Raw genomic sequence first — 13,834 nt, 5'->3', positions numbered from 1 at the left:
GTCTATCCTGTACGAATATTAGTTAAAGAAATTGTTTTCAATATCCCAAATTAACCAGTGTTAAAAAAAATGAATAAAATAATTTTGCTCTTGACTTTCCGATTATTTAATGTACAGATAGTCCCCAACTTACAATAGTGTACATCTTTTTGACTTTATGAGGGTGCATAGCCCGTGCAATTTTGATGTAATGGATAGTATGCAATAAATTACGAGATAGTCAACACTTTATTATAAAATAGGCTTTGTGTTAGATGATTTTGCCCAACTGTAGACTAATGTAAGCATTCTGAGCACAGTTAAGGTAGGCTATGCTAAGCTATGATGTTTGGTAGGTTAGGTGTATTAAATGCATTTTCAGTGTAATGATATTTTCAACTTATGATGGGTTTATCAGAACAACACTATCCTAAGTCAAGGAGCATCTGTAGTTGCCATTAGCAATGTAAACAGTATGTAAACCCTGATCTTTCCATCACTCTTAGTAGGTAGCAACTGGGTTTTCTTAACTCACCTGCTGTTTTCTGAATATCAGCCTTATGTTCAAAGTCATGCTCTGTTCATTTAAAAAAAAAATCTGCTTAGCAAGATTTTCAATCTTAAAGTACCTGCGGATGATGAACGTTGTCTTGATGAATTTTGAATCAAGCCATCACTTGAAAACTCTACTACTGATTGTGCACTCTCCTACACAAGATCATTTCCTGCCCTACCAGGCATGATGATGATGACAACAGGGGCCTCAGCCTGGCACACTGGCCCCTTGAGATGTCACCCCTCTCCATCCCCCTCATTCTCTGGTGTGCCTTTACCTGCACTCTGCATTTGGGCCAAGCCCATGTACTTCCAGGTTCCCCACTTGCTCCTTTGACTGGTGACCTCTTTAAATTCTTCCTTTCCTGTCTTAATTCCTACTTACTCTTAGGAACTCTCCTTTGAGATACATCCCATCAGCAACCCGTTCCTGACCTTGCATGTCCCTCCCTTCCAGTCTGGACAGAGTGCCCCTTCTAAGGGCTTTCACAGCATCTTACTGTGAATATTTACCCTATTATAGTTGAATAATGATCATATGTCTTTATAATGTCCTTTATTTCTCTGTGTTTCCAACTAGACTTTAACATATCCAGGGGCAGGGACTTGATCTAATTTTGTCTGTGTCACCAGCACCCAGCCCAAGGCAAATGCACAGTGTGTACTCGATGCATGTTGAATCAATAAATGGAAAGCCATCAGTAGTTAATTCAGTGTCATTGTGCCTTTTTCCTGCATGACGTTTGATCACTGTGGCCTGGCATTGTCCTGATGGCATATATTTTATCCCAGTTTTTTTGTTTGTTTGTTTCACGTCCTTTACAATGTACTTTTGTAGATTTTGTCTCTGAGGATCCTCTTATAAGAATAGGATACTGCAGAGTCTGTGGGTAATTTGGAACCTTTTTGGAGCATACTGGACCATGAGTATCTAGGGATATGTTGAGAACATGTAATTTCATTGCACTTTTAAAGGTTCTTTGCTTTTCCTATATGTTGATCAGAGTTGTTTAGTAATTTAGCAGTTATTTCCTGCTTGTCTACAATGGGCTAATCATCATATTAGGTGCTAGGGATACAGAAATTAAAAAAAAATTTTTTTTTCTTTTTACCCTGAAGGATCTCATTATTTAGCCAGGGAGATGTACAAGTAACAGACAATTTTAATGCAGGGTGGTATATTCTTTGATACAGGTAAGCACAGAGAACTTTAGGTCACCTGGAGAGGAGATGATGTCAGGGAAGGCTTCCCAGAGGAGTGAATTCCTGAACTAATTCTGGAAGGACAGGCAAAGTGAGGCCTAAGAAATGATGAGATTTTTTTTTTTCCTCAGATAACTGTAGTTTTGTCTTTTTCTTTTAATTAAAATTCTCTTATGGTGTTTTTAAATGGGAAATCTAATAGGACATTTCTATGCAATTGCCTTTAGTATACAAGTTGCCCTCAGTGGCTACCAAGTCAGATTTCTTAACTAAACTGGCATTCAAGGCCACTTACAATTGATTGTCAGTCCGTCTTTCCAACTATAGCGTTTTAAGATTATAGATCAAGGGTCAGTAAACCGTGGCTTACAGGTCAAAGTCAGCCCACTGCCTGTTTTTGTACACCTCTTATCTAAGATTTTTTTTTACATATTTTTAAAGGATTGTAAAAACCAACCAACCAAACGAACAAAAGAATATGTAGCCGAGACTATATGTGGCCTACAAAGCTTAACATGTTTACTTTCTGGCCCTATACATTCCAGCTCTGTTTAAATGAAAGTACTGTAATGGTTATACATACGTCCTGAGCTTTACTCCTTCTGCAGCTGTGCTTTTGCTCTTCTGTCTTTACGAAGCATTGTCATTTATCCATTCATTTATTCACCCAACAAAGAGGCATTTGTTATGAGTGAGCCACATTCTGGGCTCTGGGAACATAAGAGTGACAGTCAGGCAATAAGCAAGTAGAAACCCAGTGTCGGTTAAGAAGAAAAGATAATTCAGGGAAAGGAGGAAGAGGTGGAGGGAGTGCTGGGCTTTATAGGGTGATCAGGGAAGGACTCTCTGATAGAACAGGGTTTGTGTTGAGTCCTCAGAAGTACAGGAACAAGCCATGAGGGTGCCTATGGGAAGAACGTTTTGAGCACAGGGACTGCAAAGAAGCTGGTTATGTTTGGAGTGGGGTGAGAGTGTGCGGAAAGGAGCAGATGGCATTAGAGAGGTCAGGTGAGGGGAAGAGTAGATTTTACAGGGCTTACCAGGGCACTGTAGACTGGGAAGCCATTAAATAGATTTCAGAAGAGGCATGAAAGATTTTTGTTTTAAAAATGTCACTGTGCTACTAGGAATGTTGGAGAAACAAGTTAAGCCCAGAATCACAGTAGCCTAGCACAGCAAAGGTTTAAGTCTCCCTCAGGAAACACACCCACGTGGGTAGGCCTGTAGTTCTGTTCTTCACAGTCACCCAGGAACCCAGGATGGCAGAAATCCTACCATCTTACAGCTACGCTGTGTGGGTCTTGCAGTCTCCTCAGGCACTTTGTCAGGAAAAGAAGGGGCACTGGAAATTGAATGTGACTGCCTTATCCCAGAGTGATAGTGACACTTCCTCTTACCTTTCACAGACCCACCTAATCACCTAGCCCCACTTAACTGCAAGGGGTTGAGAAGTATAGGGAAGCAGAAGGAATGTTTGGGGAGCATCACTGTCTGCTGCAGCCCACTGTTTAGTTCACCAAACATCCTTCTTCCCCCACAGAACTCACTCCACCTCTCTGCTAGGGGGAACAACCAGGGTCTCACCTAGTCACAATGTGGAGCTCAGTCAGTGTAATTCTCAGTAGGCTGTGCATTAGGTCCAGCTGTGATCCAGACCATGAACTAAATGGACAAACCCTCTGCTTTGCATCCCCCATACCTACCCCTACACATAACTTACATGGTGAAACAGGCACAAGACAATTGCATTAAAAACTCACCTTGGAAAGGGAGGAAATAGGGGATACTTGGCAGATAATACTCTGAGGCAGTTTTGAAATTCTGCTTTACAGACATTGTGAGGGCCTCCCCACATGGGGTGGTTTATAACCCTTAACTAGGTCTTGATTCTGCTTTCTAGGGGCTGCCTGTTGTCCTTTATTCTCCATAACCCCAGGCTCTACACTAGGAAAGTCTTCTACTTTCTTCTGTGGCCACATATGAGAGGTGATATGCTCTCTTTGAAAGCCATCCAACTTTCTCAGCTTGCCTGGAGAAGGTTGAAGGCCCAAGTGTTAAGTTTCAGACAGTCACAAGTATTTCCATTCTTGGCTAAGGCTTCTTGGGCAGCACCACTATCTCAGAAATTTAGTAGGATTCTTATTTATTTTATTTTTCTTAGCAACATTTGCCCATAACCATGCCTACAGGGTCTTTTTGTTTGTCTGTTTTTGAAGCATTATTCTCAGTTACTACCAGGGTATTTCAGAAAGTTCATAGAAAAATATAACTGAAAGAGAGTATGAATCTTTCCATGAACTTTTGAAGTACCCTCATATATATCTGTAGTGTTCCACCCTCATACATCGTCTCAGAGGGGCTGGCTTACAGCTTTCAGGTTTCTGCTTGAGGACCACATCATTGATTGAATCTCTTGCCCATCATCTTGTCTGATTGAAAGAATTTGCGAGGTGTCACACCTTTGGTTTATGTTTCCCCTGAAGCATTTTAATCTTCTAAAGGTTTTATCCTGCAAGTGTTATCTGAGGATTTCTCAGTCTTATCTTTTACTACTGGGGTCTAGAATTAGTAAATTTTTTTAACCCAGTAAGGCCCTGAATTTGGGGGCTATTTCTCTATTTCATTCTTGCTTATAATGCTTATAATCTGGACAATATTTTTCTAAATTCATTTCTTTCTTGTGATAATTATCCACAGAATGCTAGAACATTCAACCCATGCTACTGCTATTCCATTTTCCAACCTCTCTAGAGCCAAAGTTTATTAGGGGTATGATCCCCCCACTCCCCCCATTACCACAGACAACAGTTTTACTAAATATTTTATTATAGCTTAACATAAATTACAATTTTTTCAATGCCTGATATCTGAAAACCAAAGCCATGTATTGCCTGACACTTGGTACTTGTTGTATATCAGAATAGGCTCGTGTATGTGGTGGCTTAACACGACATAGGGCTAATATTCCTTCATGCTCCTAATTCAGTATGATACTGCAAATGGCTCTATTCCGCAAAGTCACTTAGGATCCAGGCTGATGGAAGCTCTGCCCTTTCGTATTAGCACCATCTGGGCCCTGCACCCTCCTCAATGGCTATGACTAGGAAAGAAGGGAGATTGGATAAAGATCCATGTGGGTTTTTTATTGCCTTGGGTCAGCAATGACATGTCACTTGTGTTCAGATTCTATTAGTTGAGATGTGGATCATCTTAACTACAATGGAATTGACAAATGCAGTGGAGTAGATGGGGTGATTATATATGGTGAGCACCACTAACTCTGTCATATTGGGAGATGTTTTAGATTCATCATAATGTTCTTTATGAGAGGTGATTAGTGCCTAGAAACAGAGTGGTGGCAGTGGAGGTTGGGGGAAGTAGAGTCTGGATATATTTTAAAGGTAGACCCATTAAGAATTCTTGGAGTCATAGATATCTTCTGAATTTTTTCCCTTATCATCATCTTATCTCTCCTACTACATATGGTTTCTTTGTTAGCCTGGTTCATGCTTTTATCTCATTTTTTCATAGATCCTGGAAAATAGATGCTCAGGACCTATTTATTGAGTGAGGAAACAATTTAGCCACTTACTCTTATTTCACAAAATCCACATTATTTTTTAATAGCAATTACTAGTTGCTATAAGGAATAGTTAAAATTATGATCTTGATTGGCTATTGTAGTAATGATGTATATGAATGGCATGTTAATGCTATGAGCTTTAAAAAAATAATGTTAAGGATAAAGGCACCATATGGCCACTAGTATAGAAATTGCTGTTTTTTACTCTAGTACATTTCTTCAATCTTTGTCTTTTACTTCTGTTACCTCCACATAGAACAGTCTAAAGAAAATAAATCTGCTAGGTGTAAATTCACTGTTAACCTTATATTTCTTCATCACACCTTAGAGTCTTTCAGCAATGAACCTGTTTTTACAAAATGAAATTGTAAAAAACTTGAATTAAGTAAAATGCACAGTCAAATAAAAGCCCTTACATCTTTTATCATAATATCATTCTGCTTCTTAGAGGTCTTTGCTATCTCAGGAAAATTAACTGAGTATTATATTTGTTTATATTCTATATTCTTAAGTGTCAGGTTTTAGTTATTTTGAAATATTTAATTATTTTGAAGGATTATTTAAAATAGGGGAAAAAAAACAAACCCTGTTTTAAACACTACGGAGATGAAGTCAAACAATCTAAACTCTTGAAAAAATTCACTTGCCTCTCATGACCAACAGCAAGTCTTATGAAACATTACACTGTGAAGTCTAGACTCAGTAATGCTGAGGAGACAGGGTCTACCTGTGTGTAAGAAGGTTTCTGCTGTTGGAGCAGAGGACTTGGCCAGTGGCCTGGCTGTGGGGGCTGAAGAAATAGATGGATCTGGATTGGCTTCACATTTCAGTATTGAAACATGATTAGGAACTTGCCTTGCAAAGAAGAGAGAAGGGAGCATTTCACTGGGATAGTTACATGATGATACCAGGGAATGATGAAAGTCTGTGTGGCTGGAGCTTAGGGTGTGAGCTACAATTATACCATGAGGCTAGAGGGTTAGCTTGGGACCAATTTATGAAAGGTCCTTGAGTTCCATGCTAAGGACTTTGGAGAGCTTATAAAAATCTTTTTTCTAAAAGGGAATTACATGAGAAAGTTCTTAGAAAATGAAAAACTAACAGGTGGAAGATGACCTATGCTTTTTATGAGTTGGTCAAAATAAAATTCAGCTTCCACTTATTACTATGAGCAAGGCACTGTGTTGATTATTTTACATGTGATCTCATTTAATTTCTTAAAATGACATTGTGCAGTAGATGGCATTTTTTTACATTTTGCAGATGAAGAAACTAAGGCTTGAAGCATTTTGTCAAGTTGCCTGAAGTCTCCCAGGTAGTAAATATTAAACACAGGTTTTCTGAGTTTAATGCTCTTTCTGCTTAATTCGTTCCAGGGCTGGTTGACAATGGCACGTTAAGCCTTTGACAACAATGATCACATCTGGACCTATTTAAGGGCATAGGGATCTGACGCTTTTTCCAGGACCCTACTTCCTGCATGTGTGAATTATCTGCCTGTCTCTATTCTCTTGTTGAAACCCTGCCACACCACACAACAGACTAGGAAGAGTATATGAATTTGGCCAGCTTGTGTATCCAGCAGCAGCAAGCCACCACTAATTATTAAAAACCAGAACCCAGACCACTTGGTTTCCACGTCAGTGCTGCCTGTCAAAACACATCACACAGCTTGCACTGGTCATTTCTGCATGCTCACAGGCTCTGACTGTGTATGATAGAGTGCAGGCTGCTTGAATGCTGAATGAGGAACAGCATCAAGACTGAATAAGAATTAATATAGTATGGCAAATCTTTTCATTCTATTCACTTATTTTTGTTTCCCCAAGAACAAGTTTAATGAAAGTGTAGACTGCAGTGTGAGGTCTAGACTTGGAAACCAGATGATCTGGATTCCAGTTTGCTCTTCTCACATAATGAGCCCAAACACACCACTTCACCTTCCTGGAGCTCAGTCTTTCCATCCACACAGTGGAGTATGGGGAGATCTATCGAACTAAACACAGCACTAGTGTCTTTTATTTCTAAGACACAGTGAGGAATCACAGTTTATTTGGGGGAGGAGACAATAACATAATTAATATTTCCAGTTAGTGGTGGCCTTTGTGTTTTTTGTTTGTTTGTTTGTTTTGTTTTGTTTGTTTGTTTGCCTAGATGCTTAGAGGCAGAAATCTGGTAAGAAGTAGAGACTACAGAACTTGTTTTGAAGTTGCAAAGCAAGCACTTAGTTACAATTTGATGGAAATAGTACTTTCCTAAAGATACCTTTTATCAATATTTATATGAAATTAAGAAAATGTCAGCTATCAACATTTTAAAATAGTAATTCTGTGAAAAGTGACTTGGAGAGAGCTGATAGGAAATGGAGGGTTGGGGACGTTTACCTCCTAGTGTGCTCACTGATGCCATAACCAGAGACATACCAATGACTGAGAAATAATAGGAAAAATTAAGATTTTATCCTAGGACTCTTTTATCTGTTTTTATTTAAAAAATAAGTCAACGCAAATCCTTTCGAGGATGTAGTAAAAATGTGCTTGAGTAGTTGACAGGAGGTTAAAAGCCAGGATCCAAAACAGCACTAATCAGTAGGGCCTAAGAATGCTCCCAGAATTACTCAGTGCTGTCTGGTTTCTTCATCAAAATGAGTAAAGTTTAGACTTTATTTTGTATTCTTAAGAGTAAGTGAGCTTAATATTTTTAATATTATTAGAAAAATATAACTCCTGGATATCTAACACAGGCACATATCAGTGAATACAAGTGAGTACATTGTTATAGAAAGTTTGGAAAGTAGAGAAGGAAAAAATTGCTCCTAATTCCAAAATCTTAGTAGTCACTAATTTTATATATGAAGGATCTTTCAAACATGAAAGTATCCATGTTACCTTTTAATTCTATTTTTCCATGAACTTTTTGAAGTACCCTCCTACTGAATACCTATATTTTTATAATATATATACATATTCTTTTTACATAAAATACAAAATATATAAAATACATATATTTTATATGCAGATATAGTTCAAGTTTTAATGTAACCATGGTATAGACAGTTTTATATCCTGATTTCTGAAATTTAACATTTTATGATAAGGATTTTCCAAATTGCTGTACTGTTTTTTTTTATTCTAATTTTAACAACATCATGTTCTTACCAGTTTATCTTAAGCTAGTTATCATTTCTCTTATCAATTAAATTGTTTTATTTTTATAGTCTTATTATAGCTAAAATCTTTATATCTATATATCTTTTCTTCTTTTGAATTATTTTCTTATAAGTGACCAGAACTGGGAATTATGATATTAGAAATGACTCCTCATTTTCGTACTGTAACCAGCAGTCAGTGTGAATATTAGTTTTATCACAACATTGCCTGCTTTGGGTATTATCATTTTAAAAAGATCTATATTACTAATTTAATAGTGCAAATGGTACCTCACTGTTTTTGTTTTCTTCACAGAAGAAAAACTAGTATAACAAGTCTTATTCATTGGTTAAAATTCTACATATTAAAATGTCACTTTTGTTCTCTCTGCCTCACTGATACCTTATTGAATATGCTTTATGTGACAATGTAGGACTGGTTTATCTCACTATTGTTTAATACCTTATTTTAAAAGCTGTCTGTGGAAGCACGTAAAGAGATGACTAGAAAGGCTATTAAGACGGTCAAACATTTTATTGAGAAGCCAAGGAAAAGAGACTCAGAAGAAGACATTGAAGAAGCTAGTGATTCTAAACTTACCCATGCACATACTTTGGATCATCTGGAGAAATCACTTGCTCACCTGGAAACCCTCAGCCATAGCTTCATAGTTTCTCTGCAGAACAGTGATCAGGTAATGACATGGAAACTTCTATATGCTCACTCAGATAGTATCAGTGTATTCTTTTATTTGTCTTTTAAAGCTACATTAGTAGTTTTGATGTGGTTTTCAGACTTGCAGATATCCTTGACGATGGTCCTTCAGACTTTATCCTTTGACCTCTTCATTATCACTTGATTGACAGTTCAGTTTTCACTTCTTTCAAAAGTATTTTAGGCCACTTAACACAGTTGATACCTGGGGAGGAAGGGGGGCTAGGTGGTGGGAAGGGTGGGAGAAGAGAGATGGTTAGGAGGAGCTGAACACAGGTTAGGTGCCTGGGGGCGGGGAGTGGTCTCCAAAGTTAAGAAGTGATAAAGATGGTGGTTCTCCAGCTCCACTACTAGCTAGTAAGTGTTTTGCTCTCCAACTGAATATAAGGTTTTTACCCCCTAATTTTCAGAAAAATTCAGAAATATCCTCACATGCCTGCTCTCAACCGTTCTAAAAGAAAATATATGTACTCCTTATCCTGCTTTTTTATGTTCATGTTTTCAGTATATGGATTTTTTTTTTTTTTTTGGCTAATAAAATTGTTCCTAGTTGGTTTCTAGTTGAGACTTGGTGTCTCATGGTTTCATCATGAAGTTCAAGAGCCGCTGCCTGTGATAAGGTTTGAGGACCTGCGCATTAGGTCTGTACAAGGAAACCAGAAGCCCCCTGAGGTGCTCAGATATTTCTGTATTTTAACAGTCATTGGAGTTTAGATATTCTCTTCCAGAACTGGAAAGCTGACAAATCAATAAATAGATGTTTTCATGTAATTGAAAACAGTGTTTAGATATATGAATAATATTCTATTTGCCCTTCAATGCTATGGTAAATGAACTATAAGTGGCCATTAACCTCCTTTTTTCATTTTCCTTAAACCTTACACATGTATTGAATTGTATTCTTGGCTTGTAGAAAAATATTCCTGACTAGAAGGATCAGTCAGCGGAAAAGAGTTCAGATAATGAACAAATGGAAGACTTCAAAATTTGTATGAGACACATAAATGCAAACCCCTTGTTGAAAAGATAATGGGAAGAATTAAAAAGTGTGGTAGCAGTTTATTTCATTTTATATTTTTCAGTGCCTGTTAGCCAATCTAATGAATAATGTTAAATAATGGTATATAAACAATATAGAAGGCTTTGTAGGGAACAAATTGTCTTTACCAATCTTCATTTTATTCTGCTGACATTCACAGTACTACAGTCCATAATTACAAGAACCAGAGTTAAATTTGAATCTTCAAGTAATAGTGATTTACATGTACTAGCATAAAAATTTTTAAATATTTGTTTATTTTTTAAATTGAATATGCTATATTAAAATCCAGAGAATTAGCATTACTCTCTTTGGAACAAGTATTGTCTTTCAGTGGCTAGAATAGTGTATGTGGACTCAAGGGGGTTATTAACAAAAACGTGTGTGTTTCATCTGTGCTGTGTTTTAAAAGTGCCGTTAAGCTCCTTGTGAGTGCCATTCAGTCAGACCACAAATGGTTCATAATAGGAGACTCTTGTGGTTCCTAGATTGGACATGATTTGATTTTATTAAAGACTCTTTCATAGCAAAAACTGGAAATAACCTTAACTTCCATACATTTGTCTCTTTTAAGTTCAGACCTTGATTTTAACCTTAGTTATATACCCAGTGAAAGAACATCATATATCCTCATGAAGGTTAGTGCAACCTAAGTTAAAGGCCTTCATCCTTGGGGAGCCTCAAGTCCCTCCTCTCTTAGGTGGAGATCCTAGTAATTGCCCTGCCTAACTCATAGGGAGTATTTTTAAATAGAAAACTTCACAATGGGGAGAATAGTAAAATGAAACCTCACATGCCAACTGCCAGCTTCAACAGTTATCAAAACGTGACCCGTCTTATTTCATGCATACCCACCCCTACCTACCCTTACTTCACTCCCATGGATTATTCTAAAGCAAATCTTGGTCATCTTTTCATTTTATCCATAAAGACTTCCATATTTATTTCTAAAAGATACATTTAAATGTAACACTACAAAATAATCATAATCAAAAAATAATAATTCTTTAATATCATCCAATATCCAGTTAAATTTCAGATTTTTACATGATTGTTTTGAAAAACAAAAACAGTATATTCAGGATTACCTGAGAAATACAAAGAACCTGAAAAGTGTTATTATCATTAAGTGACTATTTGGTATGCTGAAAAACAATAGTTGTGTCCTCTTTCTTAAATTATTTGTTGTAATATTAGTTTTTACAGATACTATCAAAGAGAGGTAGGCAGAATGGCATTGGGGGCGAGGGAGTAGACTTTGGATTCTAATACTAGCTCCATTAACTGCTAACCATGCGACTTTCAGCATGTTACTTAATATCGTCACTCTTCAGTTTCCTTTTTCATAACATTGGGGCTAATTAAAACCACTTGCGGGATTATTATAAGTATTAAATTAGATACCATATGTATAATGCGTGGGATTACATAGTTGATGCTCAGTAGATTATAACTATTATGTAGTAGTGTAATAATAATAATAATAGAGAAACTCATACTTATTGAGCATTACTTTATGCTTGACATCGTGCTAAAGGATATTTATATGATTGCAGTTAATGTTCACAATTAACTCTGTTCACAAGACCCTATTGTCCTCATCCTCATTTTACAGGTGATGAAATTTGAGGTCGCAAGGGCCTTTTAACTACTAAATGGTAAATATGAACTTGTACTCAAGCCTGTGTGTCCCTTGAGCCTAAGCTCTTAATAATAAATACACGTCCTTCGGTATGGTGTTGGTGGTTGTAATGTATTTGGCTCGAGGATTTTCTAAGTATGATTCACTACGTTCCTGTAGGTGGATTTAATTTCTATTTGGTCTTTAGGTGTTGATTGCCATGTCTTTTCAGGAAACACTGCAGAAATACAGTAATCTCTATGACCTGTCCCGATCAGAAAAAGGGAAACTTCATGATCTAGCTGTGGCCATGTGTTTAGATGGTCAGCCGCTGAGAAGGATTCAGCTGCTGCTGGAGGTGGCTGTTGGCCCTCCTGACATCTCACTCAAGGATGTAGTACAGAGTGCAGTTGTGAAAATAATTTCTGCATTGAGGTAAGCTGTGAAGAAGTCACCGAGGACAGCCTGGGGTGATATTTTGCCAGTAGTGGTGCCCACCTCATGGTTGTTATGAAGCTGAAGTATCATTATGTATTTAGAAACATGTTATAAGCTTTGAAGTACTTTACAAAAGTGGGAGGTTATTCTTAGAGTTCTCAACATCTCATGTCTTAACATATCTTGAGAATGGAGAACCATGACAGTGTTTGATCATTGGTATTATGTGTAACTAACTTCCGGTTGGACCCCTTTCCCCTCCCCAAATGATTCTTGATAGAAGAGAAAGGCCAAAATGGCATGTGAAGCAGGTGGCAAAGTGTCAGGGTGCCCTGTGACTTCAGTGTAGTTTTTCACATCTGGCCTTTTCTAACTCTCCTTCTTTGTAGCAATGGGAAAATGGTTCCCAGAAGTTTCTTTTGAAGTACATTGGGCAAGGTTAATCATACACCGAAGAAGCTAGACATCTGTTAAGTGTCTTAGGATGTTATTTACCTACAATTAATGGCATAAAACCGACAATTGAGAAATTCTTTATGTCGATTTGCTGGTGCCTTTGTAGGAAAGCATTCAAGAGAATTAGAAAAGAGGAAAAAGTGAAGCTAAGAAAATAATGAGGCTTCAAGTGTTTTCTGTGAATAATGCAATTAGGCTAAAGGATTTAGTTGTGTTTAATTTATTCTCCTTTTAAGCATTCTTTGTAATTCTGTATTGCTCTTGAGGAACTTTTTGATTAAATGCATGTCAGTGTTCCACAGCTGTACTGAAATCAAATGAGCCTTTATCAGTTTAATTACCCCAGCTTCATACAGTTTCTACCTTAATGCTCTGAGGTATCTGGTAATTCTAAGTGTAGAGAGAGACATAAAATATCATAACACTCTTTAGAAAGAATAAATGTCAAACTAATAAAGCTTTCTTCTGTTATTAGCTTATTATGATATGATCTTTTTAAATTTTCTAAAAAATTTTTTTAGTTTTGTTTTTAATTGACTAATAGTAATTGTATATATTTATGGGTATAAATTGATATTTTGATACGTGTATATGTTCTGGAATGATCAACCATCACCTTAAATATTTGTCACTTCTCTGTGGTGAGAACATTTAAAATATTATTACTATGACTTTTTTTGTTGGTTATAAGACTCACTCCCCTCTTTCAAATGATGACAGATATTTGCTGCATTTCGTAGCTTTTTGTTTATAGTTATCTTTTTTTTGTTTCTTAAGCTCACAAAAATAAACATTTTGGAATATTAGTGTTTTGGTGAAGTTATTTTCTAAAAATTATACATTTTCATTAATAATTAAAATAAAATATGATATTTTTACATTTATAAAATCTTTACATAAATTATACTTCTCTCTCCTTTCCTGCATCTAATTCTACTACTAACTATTTGGTTCTGATTTATTACATGGTGTAAATATTGGCACATAGAAGACATTCAGTATATATGAATTAAATCTTTTAGCAGTGGAAGTAAAACGGAACTTGAGGAGTTCAGCTGCCTCCTTTTCAAAGGAAAGGAAATTGCTACTGACAATGT

General features: G+C 36.7%; 1 protein-coding gene across 2 annotated transcripts in view; it reads left to right on the top strand.

Annotated features, from left to right (window-relative positions):
• Positions 1–13,834, top strand: part of NBAS (NBAS subunit of NRZ tethering complex) — a 361,846-nt gene that overhangs the window by 276,682 nt on the left and 71,330 nt on the right. For both annotated transcript variants that reach the window (XM_063078155.1, XM_063078154.1), the window contains exons 45-46: positions 8,945–9,163; positions 12,076–12,278. In XM_063078155.1, the coding sequence (XP_062934225.1) occupies positions 8,945–9,163; positions 12,076–12,278 (422 nt within the window). The remainder of the gene's footprint in view (positions 1–8,944; positions 9,164–12,075; positions 12,279–13,834) is intronic.

Source organism: Cynocephalus volans, chromosome 14 (genome assembly GCF_027409185.1).
Source record: "Cynocephalus volans isolate mCynVol1 chromosome 14, mCynVol1.pri, whole genome shotgun sequence".
Taxonomy (NCBI): Eukaryota; Metazoa; Chordata; class Mammalia; order Dermoptera; family Cynocephalidae; genus Cynocephalus; species Cynocephalus volans.
The sequence above is the reverse complement of the archived record's forward strand: the minus strand, read 5'-3'. Positions and strand labels throughout refer to the sequence as shown.